General features: G+C 41.3%; 1 protein-coding gene across 10 annotated transcripts in view; it reads left to right on the top strand.

The window, feature by feature from the left end:
• Positions 1 to 23,013, top strand: part of IPCEF1 (interaction protein for cytohesin exchange factors 1) — a 175,333-nt gene extending 152,320 nt beyond the window's left edge. For all 10 annotated transcript variants that reach the window (XM_040627984.1, XM_040627978.1, XM_040627985.1 and 7 more), the window contains 2 exons: positions 8,908 to 9,101; positions 17,998 to 23,013. In XM_040627984.1, the coding sequence (XP_040483918.1) occupies positions 8,908 to 9,101; positions 17,998 to 18,204 (401 nt within the window). In that variant the 3' untranslated portion in view covers positions 18,205 to 23,013. The remainder of the gene's footprint in view (positions 1 to 8,907; positions 9,102 to 17,997) is intronic.
• The last annotated feature ends 280 nt before the right edge of the window (positions 23,014 to 23,293 follow it).

The raw sequence follows: 23,293 nt of genomic DNA, 5'->3' as shown, positions 1-23,293 counted from the left end.
ATCTTTTGTATCAAGTTGAGAAAGTTCTATTTTTATTTACCGAGAGTTTTTTCCATAAATGGGTCATTATTTTTCAAGTGCTTTTTCTTTTCTTTTTTTTTTTTAAGATTTTATTTATTTATTTGACAGAGATAGAGACAGCCAGCGAGAGAGGGAACACAAGCAGGGGGAGTGGGAGAGGAAGAAGCAGGCTCATAGCGGAAGAGCTTGATGTGGGGCTCGATCCCATAATGCCGGGATCACACCCTGAGCCGAAGGCAGACGCTTAACCGCTGTGCCACCCAGGCGCCCCTCAAGTGCTTTTTCTGTAGCTATTGATAGGATCATATGATTTTTTTTCCTCTTCTTTAGTCTGTTGATGTGATGGATTACATTAATTAATTTTTGGATATTGAATCAGCCTCACATGCCTGGGCTAAATCCCACTTGCTTGTGGTATATCATTCTTCTTATACATTGTTCCATTCAATTTGCTAACATTTTGTTGAGGACTTTTATATCTATGCTCATGAGACATGTTGGTCTATAGTTTTCCTTTCTTGTAATGTATTTGGTTTGGTATTAGAGCAATTCCGGCCTCATAGAATGAGTGAGGAAGTGTTTCCTATGCTTCTGTCTTCTGTAGAGAATTGGTATAATTTCTTCCTTAAATATTTGGTAGAATTCACCAATGAATCCATGCGGGCATAGTGCTTTCTGTTTTGAAAGGTTATTAATGTTTGAACTTTTTAAATAGAGATAGGCCTATTCATATTATCTATTTCTTCTCATGTTAGTAATGACAGATTGTGTCTTTCAAGGAACTGGTCCATTTCAGCTAGGTTATCAAATTTGTGGGCATAGGGTTGTTCATAATATTTCTTCATTATCCTTTCGATGTCTATTGGAATCTATAGTGATGCCCCCTTTTTCATTTCTGGTGTTAGTAATTTGTGTCCTCTTTCTTTCTTAACTAGCTAAATAATATATATTTTTACTTTTGGCTTATCTAGATACTTGGAATTTAATAAGTATAATTTACTTATTGAGTTTTTAATAATCCAATTCCAAAATTTACTCATTGTGCTAATTTGATAGGATAGGTGAAGGGGATAAAAATGAGATCAAGAATTAACAGTTTGACCAAATAAATGTTTATCAAATATTTATTGAGAATCTACTATCTTCCTGGCACAACTGGCATTTGGAGATATGCGAGTGAATAATAACAGAGACAATAGCCCTCTTGCGTAGAATTTACAATTTGGTATATACGTCTATTATGGCAGGGTAGGGAGACACTTAGGTAAATATAAGAACAGGATGATTTCTGGTAGTGAATAAGTTCTATACAGGAAATAAGGTGGGAGTATATAATAATGGGGGATTGGAGGAAGGACCTTGATTTAGATGATTGGTTGGGGAGGACTTCCCTGAAAAGCTGATCTGAGAGCTACATGGCACAAAGCAACCTACATGTGAAAATAATAGCTGGCAAAGTGCCCCAGACAGAGAGAAAATAAAATGCAAGGGCTCTAGGACTAGCATAAGTTTTGCAGTTCAGGAAACGGAAAGAAATCCAGTGTGCTGGAATAGAGTGGGCAGGGGAAACACAAGGAGGGATTGGAGAAGTGGGTAGTAGCTGGCTTATGTGGCAACTATTGGGTCCTGTAAGGTGTTTGGATTTTGTTCTAAGTGCAACGGAATGATTTTGGAAGCTGGGGAGTGTTCTGATGTGCCTTATTGTTTAAGAAGATTACTTTGCTATATATGGAAAATGGGTATTAGGAAGCTGTAGCAGACCACGTATGTAGTTGTTGAGAGCAGTGAAATGTTGGTGGCCTGCACTAAGTTGATAGTGAAGTGGGGCAGGGAGCAGAAAAAAATGATCATTTGGGATATATCGTACATATAAAATGTAAGAGTATAAAAATCATAAAAGATTCTTGCTTATTTAGTCTATCTCTAGTCTCTAAAATACACTGCCTTAGCTCACAGCGAACATTCAAAGAGTATTTGATGGATGAATTGAGTAAATGAATGGATCAAATGCGCAAGGGAAAGAGAGGAATCAAGGATGCATTATACCTTTTCCAGCACACTCAGTCTCTTGTATTACTAAATATAATTGCGACTCTTAGGGATTTGTATCATTTCCTGGGAAAAGGTTTGCTGGTAGGGATTTAACGCCATAATTAAATACATAACTCTAAATATGTACACTGTGGATTTCCTATAAGGCAAAAAGAAGGATGTTATACAAGTAATGATAGATTACACCAGACTATAATCATTGAAGTAAGGAAAAGAGAGTGCCATCTTAAGAAGGTAAGAGCATTTTTCTACTCCAAACCTTCATTTTCTGCTTAGTGAAATTAAAATAGGTTAATGTCTTCCTTTCTCTTGCCCCACTGCCCCCCCATCCCTTTCCTCCTCTTGCATCTTCTGTTTTTATGTTTTGTGCTCATTTGCCTTTTTCATAGACTCGTATGGTCGATGGACTCAGCAGTTTATGGAGCCAAGGTTGACATATTTATCTACAGTACACTGGATTTGGATCCTTGAATTTAGGCAATTTTCCAGCTATTTTCCCCTTTTAAGTTCCCTTTCAACCTCTACCTTGCAAGTATATTTTAGAAAGAAAAAGAAACCCCAAGGAAATGCCTTTCTGTGTGAGCTTGCCAATGTTTTTTTTTGTTTTCTTAGGATGTGAACAGATATAGAAATTTTATGTCTACATTAAATATTTCACCTAATTATAGGTACTCTTATGATTGGATGAATGAATACATTTTAAGAACAAACGGAATATTCATTTTAAGAATGTAGAGCTGCTTATCAGATACTTGGACCATGGACTCAACCTAAGATTATTTTTAAAAATCACTGCCATAAGATGCAATATACTAAAAAAGAACAACAGTAAAGATTGCCCAATAGACTAGGCTTGTTCTTCTCAATAAAAGCAGTAATACGGTAGAAGAGTATTGAGTCACCTTACTTAATAGAAACATCAAATATCCAGGAGAAGAAAGATAAATGACTCTGGTGGAGAAGGTAAATCTAACACACACAAAAAATGAGGGAAATAAAAATGAAACTACTCTTATAAGTACAAGCACAAGTACTGACTTTATACTTGGAGGCTTTGTCTTGCTCAGTCTGATTTCTCTCTAATAGAATTTATTTTACCGGCTGTCTTTTTTGTTGTTGATGTTGTTGTTTTGTTTTGTTTTAATTCCTTCTTTCCCATCGAGTATTCTTCCAACATTCTATTCTCCATTTCTAAGCTCTTCTATCTTTGTTTTACACAGAGCCCAGACTACCATGACCATGACTCGGCTTCTGCTCCTAATTGGAACTAGATTATCCCCAGGTGCCCAGTTCAGATGCCGAGCAGGGAATCTGATTACCCAGCCTGTCTCCTAGGTTTCTGGCCAGCTTATGAATTTCCTGGTCGGGTGCCCTATGGCCTTGTGAGAACAGAGTTTGCAGTGTAAAACCTGGCCACCTCTGGGTGGGGATTATTCCCTTTGAAGACAGAACAGTGGGAGTAGGGATCTGAACCTTGGTCTGTCTGGTCCAAGTGGCTATCATCTCATTGACTGTGTATTGCCTGATTTGAAATCTTTCTTCATTGGGCTTTATTCAAAAGACAGTTCATCAAATATATTTATAGTATAGCATAGTGTTTAAGGTTGTGGGTTTTGAGTCACAACCTATGTCTGTCACCTTGTGGGTTTGGTCAAAGTTTTTAATATTTCAACAGTCTCCCTTCTATCAGGGCTAATAATACTTTTTTTCATAGGGTTGTTACAAAGATACTGAGGTCATGTTGGTACAGTAGTTAATATGGTACCTTTTACATACTAAAAACTCAATACATAAGACTGTCTCCATCAGCAGCAAGAGGAGGCAGTCTCTCAAGACTCTACCATGATAATGTTCTTGATCAGTAGTACTCTTACTGTTGAAATGGATTATCCAGATTTGTCTTAGTGACATAATTCAAATTTGTCTGTCAGTATGATTCTAAGTCTTTTGCTATGTTGGAGAGTTGTCAGAATCACTAATTAGAGGAAGCCTGTAAAAGTTTTTGAATCCCTTGGCATCAGGTGTTCTATTAAATAACATTTGCCAAGTCTCAATGGCTACACATAATGTCGAAATGACTATGTAGTTATCTTGTTGTGATAAGTGCCTTCCGTGGTCTTCCCTTTCTCAAACACTTTGAACGTCCCACATAAAGCAGGGAATACTGTTTTCTATGTAAATCTTTCCAAGTAGTCCATGTTTGGGAGCTAACCTTTTCTTCCTTGGGACATCATATAGACTTTTTCAGTCTCAAACAGGGTTCCTTTCAAATTCTGATATGAAATATGGCATGCGAATTTTCTTCGGCACTTATGTTCTAAATAGAAAATAAAAACCACATTCTAGAAAGCACAAGGAAACACCAAAAATAAGATAGTGGGGGAGGCAAAGTTGAAAGTACTGCATTTAAAGAGATAATCTGCATACGGTGTTCTCGACAGCCAAATTCTGGGCCTACGGGAGCATGCCTGCCCTGTCAGAGGCAGACAATAGGGTGGGTTACGTGGGAGGATGGCAAGGGAGCGGCACATTCATCTGGCATAATCTTGGAAAGGAGTGAACTTCCAACCATTAGTTAAAATGTTGTTTTGCCTCATTTGCTAAAGTCACCAAGAAAGATCCTATTAAAAAAAATTCAGTTTCTTTCTTGAGTCTAAATCTCTACATTACAATGACCTAAGTTTAGAGAACATTTGCTAGTCAGACCCCTGAGACATTCTGAGCTAGCCTAAGAGGTGTACAGGGTCACAGAGAAAGTAGGTGCTGCTTTCTGGATGGGTCCCTACTTCTTAATTGTAACTCCAGTCCCTTTCTCTTCAGTGAGTTGAAACTGGTGTTGCAAGACTAATCGGACAGGCTAGCCTTGCTACACAAAGCATGGTCCATGGGCCAGCAGTTCCAGCATCACCTAGGGCCTTGTTAATAACTTAGAAGCTCAGAGCCATCCCAGACTGGCTGAGTCAGATTCTGCATTTTAACAGGAGCCCTGGGTGGTTGTTCGCCTATTAAAGTTTGAGAAGACTGGTCTAGAAACGCATGGGCCTGCGCAATGTGGAATTGAACTTCTGTCCTAATTCCATCACTGATTTACATTTTGGAAAGATCACTTACTGTTTTTCAAGAATCTCCATTTTTTTTCTCCTCCATAAAATAAAAATAGTTTTCATCTTCCTTGGCAAAGCCTTTGGAGCTAGTTGAGGTAGTTTGTAAAGTGCCTTATGTGGTGGAGGGAGTGAAAGTCCTGTTATTTTATGCAAGAAGAGACTGAGATAGACTCTTGAGAGGAAGGCTAGCAATTGCATTGGAAACACTTGACTGTCAGACAGAATTCATTTCTTTTGCTGCAGAAGACAAGCGAGGCGGAAATGATGGACTTGGCTTCTCTTTCTAGCGCGAGACAGACTAGCGGTCTTTCCTGGCAATCTTTTTCCTTGCTCCTTCTACAATCTGGTAAAATACGATAAATAACCTAGTGCTTCCTAATATGATATTATAATGTAGAACAATATTTACATAAAAACATGAAAGGGAGATTTTAAAACATTACTTAATGCAGAAGCTCCATGAAGGCCCAGGGTTAACACACCAGCACTACCCCCTCTGGAAGGACTGGGAAGACTCTCACCTGGGCTCTGGGGTCAGATGTAAGTTGTATTTTGCTCTGTGCTTATGCCCTTTGGGTCTTTTGCTGTCCTATGAATTCTGTTTCTCATCTGCTTCCGTTATTATTGGGTGTTCATTTTATGGCCCCATGAAGACCTAAGCCCTAGGTGTTAGCAGCAGTAAGGACAATACAAAGCTCCGAGTTGGGTCATGGACATGGTTGGATCACAGGTACGTCCCCTGAGTATTTAGCAATATATTGTACATCTCACGGATTATGACACAAAAAAGCCAATAGGGGTATTTTCTTCACTCCTAACATCATCATTTATTATTTTATTGTCCTTATGTCTATGGGCAATTCTGGATTCTTGTTATTAGAGGTCAGATGTACATAGAGTCTTTCAGTTTCAGGTTTCCCCCAAGAAGGGATGGATGGTTAGAGGCAAGAACACAGCAAGAACATTTACCTTTCAGGTTCCCCCCATCTCCCCAACAGCTTTAACCTTATCTGAGCATACTTGCTCCTTCCCATTATCTCCAGTTTCTAAATAAATTCAAATAGAGAATGTTTTTTGAACATTATTTGGTCATATTTTAGGTGAATTCTGTGTTAACTTTCAGTAATCCCAACAGGTCCACTTTACCTGTGTGTTAATTTTAAAGTTCCACTATTTCTTGGGGGACTGGAAGATCAAGTTGCACATGAAACACATGCACACACATGCCCACACAGTACACATACATACCACACACACGCACTCCACACATGCATACCACATGCACTCACACCACACACACCACACCACATACACACATACATACCACACACACACACTCCACACATGCATACCACATGCACTCACACCACACACACCACACCACATACACACATACATACCACACACACACTCCACACATGCATACCACATGCACTCACACCACACACACCACACCACATACACACATACATACCACACACACCACACATGCACTACACACAGATACCACGTGCGCACACACACACACACATCCCCATATTCTCGTGATTAATGCCCCCAAATTTAAGTCAGGGAAAGGAATGTGTATGGGGGAGAAAGATAATTTCTGATATTTTTAACAGCTCCATTTTGCATTCTCACCAGTAATGTATAAGGGTTCCAATTTCTCCATGTCTTTGTCTCCACTTATTATTGTCTGTCTTTGTAATTTTAGCCATCCTGGTGGGTGCAAAGTAGTATTTCATTGTGGTTTTGATTTGTATTTATCTAATGACTAATGATGTTGAGCACCTTTTCATGTGCTTATTGAGAAAAACTCACTTTTGGTGTGTGTACACAGTTGGAGCCAAAAGTCTAATTGTGTTCAAATGCAGTTTTAAATATCTCCCCCTTTTTGGGGTCTGCTTTGGTAGGGGTTTACTGATTAATACTTTAAGTTAGTCGTAAAGTTAGTTCAACATCTTTGCCCTCTATTTTATGAAAAAATATTGGGAACACCTGTGCCAGCTTTCTGGCAGTAGATGAGGAAAATTTAATTATTGTTTAATGATTTCTGTTCTTACAAGTGTAAACTGTAAAGTAAGTCAAGTTTGCTTGATTTTGAAGCTCTTATATTAATATGGTATGAGGCCTCTTTGGTGAGGCCCCTTTTCTCAGTTCTTCTTAATGCCATATATTTTAGATGGCCCTCTATCAAGCTTATTCTCAGCATAAGACTTGAGACACATAAACACTAAAAAATACATGGTAGAAAAAGAAATCTCACTATGCATCTTTCTTAAAATTATTTTCAGGGAATGAAGGAATAAAGGACCAAAGCTCTTAGTGGGATATTAAAGTGATATCAAGAGATGAAGGTTTTTTCTTTGGGTAACCTATATCTTTTGGGATCCTTTCAGTTGTATGTGACTGAAAACTACACTGACAGTAGTTTGACAAAGGCAACATTTTGGCTCCCATTAGCTGCAAGGGCTCCAAAAGAATCACCAAGATCCATGTTTCAGCCATGTCCTGTAGATTGGCTCCATTCTTATGATTCTTGGGGTGATCCCTGAAAGCTTCTAGCTCGCATCATTACATGTTTAGAAAAAAAGAGAGATTGATTCCCTGATACCCCAACCAAAGTCTCAGAACTGAGTCTTCCTGACTCAGTTGGCCTGACCTGAGATACATGCTGATCCCTGAATCAATGAGTGTGGCCAGTATGGTGGAACAGCCATTAGCTTCGCCTAGTTCATGTGGTCCCCCCTGGATCCTATGTGATGTTACTTCACTGGAAGCATTTGGGCTGAGGCTAGAGGTTGTGGTTAAGAAGTGGGGGTGGAAGTATGTGGCAGCATGAAGAATGATCATTATTTGCTCAAAGCCACAAAGATCACATGGGGATTCCTTTTCTCAAAGGGTAGTTCTAAGAAGGACATTAAAAACTCATCAGGGGAAATGGTTCTCAAGCTTTAGGTTATATATTAGTTTGCTTAGGGTTTGCTTGCCCCACCACTGTGTTTTAGAAGCAGATAACTTGTTTCACAGGTTCACAGATGGAGAGGAATTTTGCCATAGGATGAATCATGCTCGGAGTCTCACCAATACCACATTTAGATGATATTTGGATTAGATTTTGGATTTAGAATTGATGTTGCAATGGGTTAAGACTCTTGGAGATGTTGGGATGGGGTGAATGCATTTTACATGTGAGAAGGATGTGAATTTGGAGGGAGTTAGATGATGGACTATTATGGGTTCAATTGTGTCCTTCCAAAATCCTCATGTTGAAATCCTAGTTCGGAAGTACCTTAGAATGTGACCTTATTAAAAATGAGGTTGTTGCAGATGTAATTAGTTAAGAGATGTCAGGAGAGGGATCCTCTAATCCAATACAACTGGTATTCTTACAAAAGAGGGAAATTTGGACACAAGGACACACACACAAGGAAGACACCCCATGAAGACTGGAGTTTTGCTGCCACAAGCCAAGGAACTACCAAAATCTGGGAGAGAGGCCTGGAACAGATGCTTCCCTAGTGCTTTCAAAGAGAACATGGCCCTGTCCTAACAAAGTACCATAAACTGAGTGGCTTCAACAACAAAAATTTATTGTCTCACAGTTCTGGAAGTCAGAAGTGTGAGATCAAGGGGTCAGCAGAGCCTTGTGTTAGGATCACAGCATCTGATGTTCTCACCTTGATTTTAACTGGGTTTATTGTAATTGCTTTTTTTTTTATTTTAATAGAAGAAACAAAATTGTCTGAAGATGATGAAATGGAGAAACTCTACAAATCGTTAGAACAAGCTAGTCTCTCTCCTCTTGGGGACCGTCGACCTTCAACCAAAAAGGAGTTGAGGAAGTCCTTTGTTAAGCGATGTAAGAATCCATCCATAAATGAGAAACTTCACAAAATCCGAACCTTGAATAGCACCTTGAAGGTAAAAAAAAATTCAGATTGTGGATGAACTCTGTGAACGGGGGGCAAGGCTGGTTCTGCAGAGAGATTCAGGCTCACCAGCGTGTTTGTATGGATGGAGGGGAGGGCAGTAAAAGCAAAGACAATCATCTGTAGGGTCAGATGACCTTTGACATCCTTAAAGCACTAGAACATTCACACAATAGCACCCATTTCACTTACCTACAACAGGCCTTGATTTTTACATTCACTTTGGTATAAAAGTTCAAATGCTAAACTCCCAGACCCTTTACCTACCACCATAAATGTAAATGGGGGCTTAAGATAGTCAGCTTGTGAGAATAAACAGTAATATTAAATAAGATCTTGGAATTTCACCTGATTCATTAAAGATAGTGCCAGTCTTCTCTTAACTACATCCAGAAGAAAATCTGTAGATTTCAGATAGAGCCAAGACTTCGTGATTCTCAGCCCTTGGCTCTGGAGCCAGGAAACACCATGAGAGATGGGCAATGGGAAATGTACAGTAGATAGGCCAGCAGATGTTTTCACAATGGGAATGGGGGACTGGGTACAAAATGTACTGAGGCTATTTTCAGCGCCTCCTGAACTAAAATGGTTCTTCAAAACAAAAGCATCTTGCTTTCACGTGTAGATTATAACATGAACAGGAGGAGGCCAGGATACTTTGTAAAATAGTCCCAAATTAGCAGAAGATTTATAGATTCTAAAAAGCCTTGATAGATTCTGCAGTTTAATTTTGATTTGTACATGTCCTTTTGCATCAAGAATTTGAGTCTCCTTCCAGGAAGAAATACCAGCAATCAAAGGACAAGGCTACAAAGAAATGGCCGAGTGACTCTTAGATGTCCTTGTTAGTCGGTAGAATAGCTAAGCACCCCAAAAGGCTGCAAAAATGAGGCTGAAAAAGAAAAGGCAGAGGAGTATTTTAATTACACAAAGAAAACCCAAATGTAGAGAAATTCTCCTTTATTTAATGATGAAAGACATTGTAGCACTCCTATCAAAGCCAAATATATTATATTCCACGATATGTATGAAGTTGATAAATACGTTTGGTCATTCTATGTAATATACCATAGTATGTTGGGATTTTACTATCTTATTTGGGATAACCAGTGTGAGTGAATACATTTTTCATTAGACAAATATTTTCTGAATCTTACTATGTCCCAGACTCTGTTCTTGGGCACTGGGAGCATTGAGTGCACCCCACCAGATGGTGGAAACAGAGAGGAAAACAGAATGCAGTGTGTTGAGAGGTGTGGCTGATACAAGTGTGGGTGCTTCGGTAGCCTGGGGGGGGGGGACGTGGCTGCCTATCTGAGGCCACTGGGGACAAAGTCATGGAGTTGATGACAACTGACCCATGAGTAAGAGATGAAGAATATCAGGGTGAGAAGGAAGGACTTTCATGGAGGAGGACCTGGCCTAGACAGATGTGTGTCAGGGGAGGATCCATTGCAGCCCATGTTGGGAGAAACAAGAAACAGGCTAAGGAAGGATTGTCAGTTCAGGCCATTTCTAGAAGGAGAAAGACTATGGTTTTAGCTTTCCACAGAATAGCGACTGAAAACTCTAGACTGTCACAGGACCATGCCCTGACCTGGCCACTGGGAGGCCAGGTTTGTACAAAGAATTTTGGTTCTCTGTGACCTCCTGCTCTCCGTGCACTGTGGCCATGGAATTTGTGAATTCAGCAGCCTTTTGCTTTTCTCTCCGTGTATTAGTTACCTATTGTGAGGTAACAGGATACCCCCAAAGTTAGCAACTACAAATAATGACCACTTGTTAGTTCACTTTTTCTGTGAGTCAGAAATCTCCCCATGTGGCTTGGTTGGGTGCTTGTCCAGGTGTCCCACATGCTGCAATCCTGGCATCCACTGGGGCCCCATTCATTCCTCCACCGGGAAGGTGAGCTTCCAGGCTCTGCCGTGTGCTGGTTGGCAGAATTAAGTTCCTTGCAGGTTGTTGGACTGAGGTTCCAGTTGTTCACCCAGTTCCTTGCCCTGTGGAAATACGGTAGCTTCTCCAATGGAAGCTGGCTTTCCTCAGGGTGAGTAAGAGAGCAACAGTAAGTGAGCAAGATGGATCAGACCTGTCTCAGCAGGGACACCACATTACAATGACAGTGTTCTATGCATGAGGAGCAAGACACTGGGTCAGCCCACGTTCAAGGAGGGGAATTCATAAGGGTGGGAATGCTGGGGAGCAGGGAGCATTGGGGGCTGTTGACCACACCCATCTGAAGATCTGTCAGATCTTCACAGCTGTCTCTGTGCATTCCCGGAAAGAAGCCCTTTCCACAGATCCCTTAAACCTCACAAGAGTGTAATGCTGGGGCTGGTGAAGCACAATTCATGTTAGAGGGTCCTGTGAACCTCATCACGAGGTAGGAAGACACACTGATGTGGAAACTGGCCTTCTTGGAGAGAAAAAAGCACATCACCCTATTCACTGGAGAAAGATAATTTGGCATGTTTGTTTATTCATGTCAAAAGGCTATAAGAATTATTTTAACTGTCTGTAATTGAATCAAATTTCATGATAATTATCTTTAAAATTCCGAGCAGTCAGGATAGTGGTTGCCTTTGAGGAGGAGACAAGAGATTCCTGGGAGGCGCCATAGTGTAGCTTCTGAGAGGCTGGGTAAGGGTCCCCTCTAACCTCAGTGCAGTTACACAGATGTGTCCATCTCATTGTAATTCATCAAGCACAAACCTTTTTATATGTGCCTTTTTGTCTACGTATATTATATTGCGATATAAATGTTTATTTAAAAAACTACTTCAAAACTGCAGTATGAACAAGGAAAGACAACATAGTTTCATGCAGAAACAATGACACTGTTTTAACAATAAGGTTTATATTCGTGATAGGCACATTTCATAAATAAAGAAAAATCCCTACACTGGGATTGTATTGGAACAAATTCTCTTTACGGAAATTCTTTTAGGGAGTTGAGCAAACCATCATGTCATACCCTAAATGTCGATCTTTAGGAATTTCTGGTAATTTGATATCCATTGACTTTTGGCTAAGCCTGTCTTTTTTTTTTTTAAATGAATAATTAGGTGCGCCCGGGTGGCTTAGTTGGTTAAGTGTTGACCTTTAGCTCAGATCATGATCCCAGGGTCCTGGCCTTGAGCCCCATATCGGGCTCCTTGCTCAGCAGGGAGCCTGCTTCTCCCTCTGCCTGCTGCTCCCCCTGCTTGGGCACCTCTCACAACTCTCTCTCTAATAAATAGGTACATTTTTTAAGAATAATAAAATGAATAAGTAATGGAGCCAACTGAAACTTGTTCTCAGGGTTATTCTGGTCTGTGTCAAAAGAGGAACGAGCCTCCTTCCCCAGCTTCTGTGGTAGAACACGTTTCCAATGCTTGCGTCGTGAGTCAAGTCATGTACTGACTGTTGGGAGTGAGAAAGGAAAGTAGAGCATTGTCTCTCTCATGGTATTTTCTGGAAGCCCTGCCAAACCCTGCCTACCAGAAGGCAAGGAGGCTGTTGTAAATGTAGTTCAAAGCATCTGGTGAGCCCGCTCTACCACAGGGGGAGGCAGGGCCAGCGCGCCGTGCTGCTGACTGGGGTGCCGTGCTGGGAAGCACTACAGAGCCTTCTGTTGTCTCATTAATTTCCTTCCTCTCTAGTCTTATCTACAGTTATTCCTTTTATCCATAAAAGAACTTAACACAAACTTGAGCTAGATGGTAAGAACTTTGAACTATTTAGAGCTGAAGACCATATGAGAAGTGTTAGCCCAAAGTTGAAGAGACCTTTTCCTAAAACCTTTGATCAGATTTATAGGGGCAGTTAACTCATTTTGCCTTAAGAAAATCAGTTCTTTAAATTTTGTTAATTTGCAAAGATCTTATTTAATTCTTTCAATAAAATTCTGAAGCAAATGTCAACAATTTTTTTGTGGAATAAGTTATAGTTTTTAATAATTTTTAAAAAATATTTTATTTATTTATTTGAGAGAGAGAGAGAGAGCGAGCAGAAAGCCAACTGGGGCGGGGGGAGTGGGGCAGAGGGAGAGGGAGAAACAGACTGCCCCCTGAGCAGGGAGTCCAATGCAGGGCTCCATCCGGGGACCCTGAGATCATGACTCAACTGAGCTACCCAGGTGCCCCTTTAATAATTTTTATTAAGTGTTTTATTTCCATTCCAGTACAGTTAACATACAGTGTTATATTAGTTTCACATGAATAATAAAGGCACTCGGCGCTTCCATACGTGACTCAGTACTCGTCATGATAAGCACACTCTTTATCCACATAACCTATTTCACCCCAGATGTCAAAATTTCTTAAGAACAAAGCAAAACTCCTTAAACAACTTCATATGAATAGCACTATGGTGATATCAAAGGATGAAAGCTTATTGTGAGGGGAAAGATTATTATTTGAAGTGCAGATGTTGAGAACTCAGAGGGAAGAAAGAAAATTCTCTTGGCCTTGCAAGATTTCTACAAGCAATCTTTCTAGTTACCCACTTACTTAACCAGTCTTCCCTCTGCTTCTGGTTCTTGGTCAACCTGCTTGTTATCACTCTTTGGTTACTTTCTCACTACACAATTTTTCTTTCCTTCCTGGAATCCAAATATATATTTTAACCTCCATCTATCATCACATTCTTGCTCTCTTAATTCAAAATCGTAAATCCTACCACTCAGATTATTATATAGGTAGTAAAAAAAAAAAGTAAAATAAGTAGGAAAAAAGAAAAGAAAATGTAATAAAATGCTTCAAGTAAAACACAAGTTAAAGCTAATTGTAAACAACAAATAATACATTTTTTTTGTGCCAGTGTTTGCGATCATCGAAGACCAGACCCCTCATTTGGGTAGAATAAATGCTACCAATTCTAGAATCCCTAAGACTGTATGCAAATATGTAGATATAAATATCTATCTATATATTTATATATAAACAAATATGACATATATAATAAATAATATGTATATAAAACACACATACATATAAACCTTTTTTTGTTTTGTTTACGGAAAGGATTTCTTCAGGCTTTAAATAGGGTTCATGATATAAAAGAGATTTAAAAACAAATGGATAGGGGCGCCTGGGTGGCACAGCGGTTAAGCGTCTGCCTTCGGCTCAGGGCGTGATCCCGGAGTTCTGGGATCGAGCCCCACGTCAGGCTCTTCCGCTATGAGCCTGCTTCTTCCTCTCCCACTCCCCCTGCTTGTGTTCCCTCTCTCGCTGGCTGTCTCTCTCTCTGTCGAATAAATAAATAAAATCTTTAAAAAAAAAAAAAAAACAAATGGATAATTATTCATTCACATTTTATTTCATATATTCATTTTTTCCAGCAAGTATTTAGTGAATGTCTAGCATGTGTGAATCATTCTTTTATGCACTTGGGGATAATAGCAGTGGGCATATCAGACAAAAATGCCTGCCGTTAAGAAGCTTACGTTTAGGTACAAGAAGAAATTAACTAACAACTAACTAACTAACTAAATACATTTCATAGTCTGCTAAGTGATGATAGATTTGATAGAGAATAGAAGGATGAGGAATGCTGATGGATTGATTTTTAATTAGAATAGGCATGAAAAGGCTCTTCGAAAGGTAGAACTTGAGTAAAATCTGGGAAAGGAAAGGGAGTGAGTCGAGGCTATCTGAGGCAGAATGTTACAGGTAGAAAGAACAAAAATGCAAGTGCCTTGGGGTGGGAATGTGCCTAGTAGGCTTAAGGAAGAGCAAGGAGGTCCTGTGGCTGGAGTGTTGCAGGAGAATGGGGCCTGGGGAGACCACAGTGGGTCAGAAGGGCAATGAGGGATTATAACTTATGGTGCCTTATTGTCATTGCTAATACTTTAGCTTCTACCCAGTGAGATAGGAAGCCTTGGAAGGTTCTGAACGGAAGTGTGCCGTAGTTTGACATAGTTTGAGGGTAGAACTCAGGATTGGCAGTGAGAGCAGGACGACTGCAGTATTTGGCCTGAGCTACTTTGGAAAGGTGGAGTTGTCATTAGATGCTTTGCAAAAGGCCATGATAGGAATAAGTTTCAGCGTGTATTGGAAGTTGGGGTGGGTGATCATGTAGAGAATAATAGGGCATGTAGAGAATAATAGGAGCTTAGTTTTGAAGATTTTATTTATTTATTTGAGAGAGAGAAAGAGAACACCAGAGCATGTGAGGGTGGGGCAGACAGGGTGGGAGAGGGAGAGAGAATCTGGAGCAGACCCTGCACTGAGCAGGGAACTCCATGTGGGGCTTGATCCGACAACCCTGAGATCATGACCTGAGCCAAAACCAAGAGTCGGGAGCTTAACTGACTGAACCACCCAGGTGCCCCAATAGGAGGTTAGTTTTTGGACATGTTATATTTGAGATGCTTAGTATGTGTCCAGGTGGAGCCGCTGAAGAGGAAGATTAGACAAACAAGTATGAAGTTCAGGGGAGAGATAAGGTTTGCAGGATACATTTGTGACCCTTTGTATATCGGGAGATTGGGAGACATGAGGTTACATGAGAGTAGCAAGAACACGGATATACATAGCGGAGAGAAGAGGCTAAAGGCTGGGTTCTGGAGCTCTCTAATGTTAAGAGATTGGGCCAGAACAAGGAATCAACAATGGAGATTAAGAATAAGTGGCTGTTTTAGGATGAGAAAAATCAAGCAAATGTGTCATAAAAATGACATGATGAAAGTGTTCCAGAAGGAGTAGGCAACAGTTTTAGGTGTTGTTGATAAGTAAGTTGCAGATAAATAGTTATTGGATTTAGCAACATGGAAGCCATTGATGGTCTTAACAAAAGGCAGTTTCGGTTGAATCCTGATGGGTGTGGGTCTATGAGAGAATGGGCATGGTGGCGGGGGGTGGGGAGGAGGGACACGGAGACAAGGAGAAAAGTGGAGCATTCCCTGGTGCAGAGATGTGGAGTTGAGAGAGAGCTTCAAAGATGGGAGAGGTGACAGCCCGTATAATGATCAAGAGGAGATTGGAAATTAAATTTTTCACAGGAAAGAAGGGAGAATTGCGGGAGTGAATTTCTTGAGTATGAGAGAGTGGGTGATAATGCACAGATGGAGAGATTGGCCTTTGCGGGGAGCACAGAGATTTCATCCAAAAGAACAGGAAGGAAGACGGGATATACTTGTGTTGATGAAGGTAGCAGGCAATAGGAACTTGGGCGAAGTGTTCTTCTGATAGTTTCCATTTCCTCAAAAAAAAAAAAAAAAAAAAAAAAAAAAAAAAAAAAAAAAGCAAGGTCCTCAGCTCTAAGGGAGGATGGGGAAGGAGGTTTGAGTAGAGATGAAAAGTTTTGAAATGGTAATTTGGGAGATTGGGAGAGAAAAGGGGTGGGAAGATATGATGACTGGATAGTAGTAGAAGCCACTTAATGGCAGTGGTCATGAATCTGAACTGCATCCAGTGAGCCTGGTCGTGAATTTTCAGCTACACACATGCTGGTCTGGGGATAGACTGAAAGACTGGTTCAATAATACAGATGTACTGAATGTCTCCCTGACACTTGGCGTCGTGTTAGGTGCAAGGAATGCAGGGACAAATAAAATGTTTTCTGTCACTTTCCTTAAGAAGCTTTAGAATAGGGTGCACGACAGATCTGTGAACATCGAAGGATAACATGGTACGTTCTAAGCATTCGAAGGCATGAGAGCATAAAAATCGCTTCTCAATCCAATTTAGGGGTTCCGAGGTTTTCTAGAGAACATGATGCCTGAAGTGGGTGTAGAATTACGAGGTAGAGTAAAATCCGGTAAAGAAAGATGGGCAAGTGTTCCATGGGAAAGCAACTCTAGGAGGTAGAGTTCCCCAGAAGAAAGAAATGGAAGGTCCTCCATGTGGCACAGTATCATGGAGCGTGAACTGATGTTATGTGGGGGAAAATGCACACCACCACTGTTCGAGCAGGAAGTGAGAAGGAAGTGGGGTCAGCAGGTGGAGCTCAAGTCCATAGAACCTCGGACATGAAGGGGAGCCATTACGAGGACTCGGCATATTAGGTGACGCCCTGCACTGCAGTGCAGAGGGCAGATTTAAAGTGAGGACTGGAGGCAGGGACACATCAAGTGTAATGAGCTGTACGTAGTACCCCAAGTTAGGATTACAGTCAGAGGGATGGAGCAAACAAGAATAGATTTGAGGTAAAATTGTCAGGACTGACCTTTTTTGAATGTAGAAGCTGTTACACCTCATTTTTAGCCCATTCCTTGACTACAGAACATTCCCCTAACCTAAGCCAGACATTTCAGAAATACGTGGCATTGGCTATGGAGGAGCAGGGCACACGAGTATGAATAGATTTGTTTGCTCTATTAGCATTATTGGGACACATACTGTTTTGATGGCAAGTTAGTAGTCTTTTCTTTGAATAAAAAGGTAGCCTATATATTTATTTGGTATATATTAATTAAATACATGTGTGTGAGTTATTTAAAAAGATAATGTAATAAAAATAAAAATATATTTTGTGTTATCTGATGTCTGAGGGAAAGTACTATGTCCCAATTTTGGTTAGCGGAGTTGGGTGGTCGATGAAATGACGATACAATTATGTTTCAGAAGGAATAAGGCTCACTCTGAAATAGAAATATTACTGAGGTGTGGAATAAGGATTGATCGGGGAGGAGCCAACAGGAAGATGCGTCTTTATGGCTAGTTCTTCCACCAGCCTTTGCATAGGATACTTCACTTCTTTTTGGCAAATACATGCAAATGGATATCCTGCCATAGCCCCTAGGCTTGGTTAGGGATTAGAATATTCATGTGTAAAAACACTTGGATAATTTTCTGATGAATGTATCTGGGTATTTGTAAAAGGGCTGAAGAGGGTTTATTAAAATTAAGATACTCACCATATCTCACCCCCTCCCCCCGCCCTTTTTTTTCCCCCCACGGGGCCAGTGTAAAGAACATGACCTGGCCATGATCAACCAGTTGCTGGATGATCCGAAGCTGACAGCCAGGAAATACAGGGAGTGGAAGGTGATGAACACCCTGCTGATCCAGGATATCTACCAGCAGCAGCGGGCCCCCACGTCTGCCCAGGAAGACACCCCCGAGGGACTCGAGAAACCACCTTCTTCTGCCCGTGTTGAAAATTCTATTTGAGAACAAGCCAGCATTCTCTCCCCTGGTAACTTACCCTAAGGGACTCTTTGGGAGGTTGCAGGGGCTTTCCTTCAAAGGAAAACTGAAACCAGTTCCTCAAGCATTGGCTCCTTCTCCAAAGATGCAGCTGAGGTGAAGACCCACTGGGACGGCAGCAGGACTCCTCGTCCTGGTTGGAGTGCTTTCATCGAGGCTGGAGGGATTGAGTCCAGTTGAACGAACATCGTGTTCCTACTCGGAGCTCTCGGTTACGCTAGGCTTTAAGTGGGATGTGAGAAGTCTATGTTCCTTGCTCTCAAGAGAACCATGGTGTTCTATGGGCAAAGGTCACATTTTACCAGGGAGAATTATTCATAGAGATGTTCTGTTTTCCAAAAGAAGAATGTACATATTCCCCCGGGTTGGGTAGTGGAATTCCTCAAATCATTTCTTGGAGTGGAGGAACATGTTTTACAGCAGAAACTGGAAGGGAACAAATGTGGTTTTGTGAAACCCAGATTTCTTGCCTTTGGTCTGGAATGGCTGTGCCTTTTCCACGAGCTGAGAAATGCTTCGTGGTGATTGGTGTGTGGGAGAGCCCAAGGGGGGAGGCAGATCCTATTGAACACCCTCTCAAAGGAGAGCTTGGTGTTTCCACACTTGACCCAGGGGTTGGGGGATCTGATTAAAGTTTTCTTTCCACAGAACAGCTAAAGAAATCTATCTCATTACGCGTAGAGACCTCCACTCCCTCCTCGCTTTTCTAAACCACTGCAGGAGATAGAAATATGTCCAGCAAGGAATGTTTGCTGCTTTTGTCCCTGGGAGTGGTGCCTACACGCAGTGTCAATTTACATCCCGTTTCCCCAGGATCAAGATTGACAAGCTAATTCTGGTGTCTGAATGGGTTTGATATCTTTACTCCAAAAAACCCAACAAAAACAACAAAAGAGTTACAATATGATTGTTTTATTTTTGTATGTTTGTGTCACTTTGTGTCCTATGTGAATAGCTATCTATAATATGTTTGTTATTTAAGTATATTTATAGAAGGTCAAATTACTAGTGTTTCAAAAGATGGTAAAGTAATTATATGTTTTGCTCAATATATAGTCTCCAAGTATATACATTTTGCTTGAGAAAATAGGAATACTGTTGATTCACTGGAGTTATTATGTTGCACTATAACGTATGAGGAATGCTCAGGATATCTTGTGGGATAAATGTGGAGGCATGCATTTATAATTGTTCATTTTCTAGCTTCTCTCTCTCTCTCTCTCTCTCTGCCTCTCTTTCTCAACCCAGAGAGCTCAGAATTCTTCACCAGAAAAGGAGTTAGGTTATTTCTTCTAGTAAATAAACTTTTTAAGCTTTATGCCATTTATGCCCACAACCCTAAACCAAATGAAACACAACTAACATAGTCTAAGGTCTAATAGAAATTTTGGGGTCTGCTGTTAAAGAGAACTCATTTTATTAGAGAAGTAATATGAAAACCATCCCTTATTAATCACCATGAGTATTTTTCATCCTACGAATAACCACAACCCACCAAAAACCCATTTTGCCCTTACCCCTAGCTTAAATTGTCAGCCCAACGCGGCCTTGCTTCAGAGAGTCATGTGTGGCTTGACATTCAAGTGGAAATAACCCTCTGAATTTTATTTGCAGACCAAATGGAAAGAGTCCTTGAAGGTTTCCCCCGAGCTTTACTCAGAAGTGTTAATACTTTGTAAACAAAAACAGTCTTAGTGTTAAGAAAACAGTGTTAGTGTTAAGAAAAAAAAAAAAAAAAAACAGGAAACGAGTCAGAGTACTAGAAGCTTCTGTAAAATAAGAGGGCATGTCAGGCAGTAGGGCCTAACCAACCTTTAGGGGCACCTGTTCCTAGTGGAATGTGTTGTGGGGAAGGACACAGGCTATACAGAAGCGGGGGGGGGGGGGGGGGGCTGTGAATTTACTGTTGGCCCTGGGGCTGGAGAGAAGTCCTCAGATGGGACCCCCGAAACTTCTGCTTTGAGAGGCCAGTACTTTCGTCTCCTTCCTCTGGGAATTACCATTGATTATTTCTACAATTAGCAGGTGATAGAGGGTTCATTGTTGAAGATTCACAATGTAGAGAAAATGTTGAGGGAAGGAGAAGTACTAAGGGAGGAGGTAATTGCTGGGCAAAGTTTTCTTCCACCTTCTTTGACCTGGCTTGAAGTACCAACCTAGAAACTTCTAAACAATCTTTTTAAATTGAGGTCCTCCAGAAGCTATTGGCCAGGGCTTGTGAATACACTTTAGTGCTTTGTTTCGGCATTTGACCATTTAGTGAGAATTCCTTTGGGGACACTCAAAGGCAGAATGGGTCCATGAGATTACCGAGTCAGACCTTTCAGTTATTTTTCAAAGTCGTCAGTCTAGAAGCTTTGGCTTCTGTGAACGCACTTACTCCGCAGAAGCTCCCCAGATGACAGACCAAACTGCCCAGTCTCGCACCCCCACTTCGAGACCAAGCTCGCCTGCTTCTCAGTGTTGGCCCCTCTGTAAACGCTTTCGCTCTGCATTACCTTGTGTTAGGAAGTAGGGGGTTGCCTCTGTGAGGTCCCAGCTTCAGCTGTGGCCACTGAGAGGAAGTGGGGGTCGGGGGGGGCAGTACGAAGTGACAGAGTGGGCGACACTTTCCATGACATGCCATTTAGGAATAACCCTGCCATTTGTCTGGTGCAAAGGATATTGGGAAGACTGGATTACTTCCAGTTTATTCCTGGGAATTGGGGCATCTCTGAAATGGATTTTGGGTAGTTTCATGGAGTCTAAGGGGTCACTCTTTTACCCACTCCTGTAGACATAGTGTCTGAGGGCTGTGGAATGACCTAGAATCACGGCGGCTCAGGAAGCAGAGGATCGGAGCAGAATCTGGTCCAACCCTGGAGCCCTGGCTGTGGGTTAGGATCCGGATGGAACGCCTCTTTGGGGCTGCAGGGAGGACGGCATCTCTCTGCGGTTAGTCTGTAGACCCAGACTAGTGCCTGATAAGACCCCTCCGTGGCTGGTACATTGCAGCACCTGCCGAACTGAGCGGTCCCACAGCCGACAGGCGTACCGCTATAGGATAATTTTGATAGTATAACACTGGCACTGTCTCAGTGCAGCAACACAGACCCAGGAAGAATCATGAAGGAAACTACTGCAAAGACTCCAGGAAGCCGAAGAAAAATTGTGTTTGGAGTCAGAGTTCAATGTGAAACCCAAGCCTTATATTTATGTAGCACTTTGTGGTTTGCAAACCTGTATGTTCAGGCTCCCCCTTCCCTCCCCAGTGGTCTTTGGGGGGATGATGGTGGATTATCATTCCTCCTTAATCACGGGGGAGGAAATAAGCCCCTCTCACCCCTCTCTCTCTTCTCTTTACCTCCTGCAGTCACCGTTGGGTCCCAGCCCTGTGACGTGCGGTGTGTGTGAACTGCACTGGACCGGGCACACGGCTGTGGGGGCTTTTGTGAAGTCAGCCACTGGAAACCCGAGGGGACCCCTTTTCCTTGAGCACAGGCTCCTCCTCAGGGCTGAAGGGCGACTGTCCCTCCTGAGGCCGGGGCTGCTGGGCTGACTGGATTGCGGTATGACCTAGTCACTCTGTGTCTCCTTTCCTTCCTTCTGGAAATTATACTGCTTGTTAGGTGCTGGGAGATCCTTGGGTTAAAGAGGTAGTTAAAGAAATGGAATTCATTTATTTTCTTTAAAAGAGTGCCAGGAGGGTGACTAGGAGTTAGGCCCTCCACCTTCCTCTCCCAATTCCTTCTCCTGTAATTACGGTAGCTTCCTCAGATAGGCTTGAAATGACAGACAATACCACAGAGCTGAAACAGATAAAAAGAAAACACACTTTTAAGTCTTTTGGGGAGAGGTACTAGACAAATTCCAGCCATATTTAGATTCATGGACACACACCTCTTTTAAGATACTCTCCTTGAAAGGTAATATTTTGGTATCCAGTCACACAGAAGATTTAAGTGAGTAATTTAGACATAGAGGATGCCTATCCAAAACAAGCCAATATAATAAAAATAACCAATAACTTCTGGTTAGTTTTAGTATACATCTCTTCTTCAGTCTAATAAAACATGATATTTGAGATTTCCCATTTTATTTTCCTTCCAATTTTTTGTGTGCTTACCTCACAAGAGAAATCGAGTCCTAGAAATGTCAGGTGACCGCCCTGCTAGGGTTTTGTAATGTGTAATTAAGGAAAGCCCCTGAAACTAGATTTTAATAACCATATGAAATGGGTGGGGGAGGAGGAATAATTCTAGTCTTCACAGGAAGCCGCCCCTTTCTGTGAGCAAGGTACTGAACAGCTCCACGGTTTTCTATGTTGTGAGGGAGAAAGCAATTTCCTTGCTTCCTCTGCACATTTTTCCTCTTTCCCATACTACCACAGACCACAGAAAACATGAGAAATGATTCTACATTTAAAAAAGTTCTTCCATATCTCTTCCTGTGAGACTTAACGGCTCTATATTGATATTTCTCTATGTTGAGTCCAAAGGGGAAGCATGCTCCGTGGAGACATTTAGCATCCCATAATAAACACCAGGATTTGTAATCACCATAGACTTTAATGTCCTTGCATGATGGGGATGTGACTTTTAGCACTGCATGGTGTTTGGGGCAAGATGACGATGTGGGAATGATCTCTTCGATTTCATTGTGCTTTCATTCTCTGTCACCTATCCTCTTTGAACTGGAAGAAGAGGCATGGCTCATTTCTTCTGCTTTGTTTTTCAGATTGACTTGTAAGATACAAATAAAAACAAGAGAAAATATATCTAGTAAAATGACATAGAAAAAAATGGAAATATACTACTGGTGTTCATTTTCTGCCCTGCTAAGTTGCTTCCTCCAAGAACAAACTCGCTGGGAAGGGTTTGATGGCTGGGCTTTCAGCTTCTACAAAGGTTCTGGTGCCCTCTGGTGGCCAGCATAAGAATAACGGATCTGGACTGGATGCTTTTTACTTTTTAAGTACAGCATTTAAATATGTTGGGAAGTCTATCTTGATAATAACTGTTGTGCTCTTCTGCAGTGGTCCTTAGCTTACAGGCTTGTTAGTAAAAAGATATAC

This window comes from Ursus maritimus, unplaced genomic scaffold (genome assembly GCF_017311325.1).
Source record: "Ursus maritimus isolate PB19 unplaced genomic scaffold, ASM1731132v1 scaffold_13, whole genome shotgun sequence".
In the NCBI taxonomy this organism is placed as follows: Eukaryota; Metazoa; Chordata; class Mammalia; order Carnivora; family Ursidae; genus Ursus; species Ursus maritimus.
Note: the sequence above shows the minus strand (reverse complement) of the source record. Positions and strands in the feature narration are given on the sequence as shown.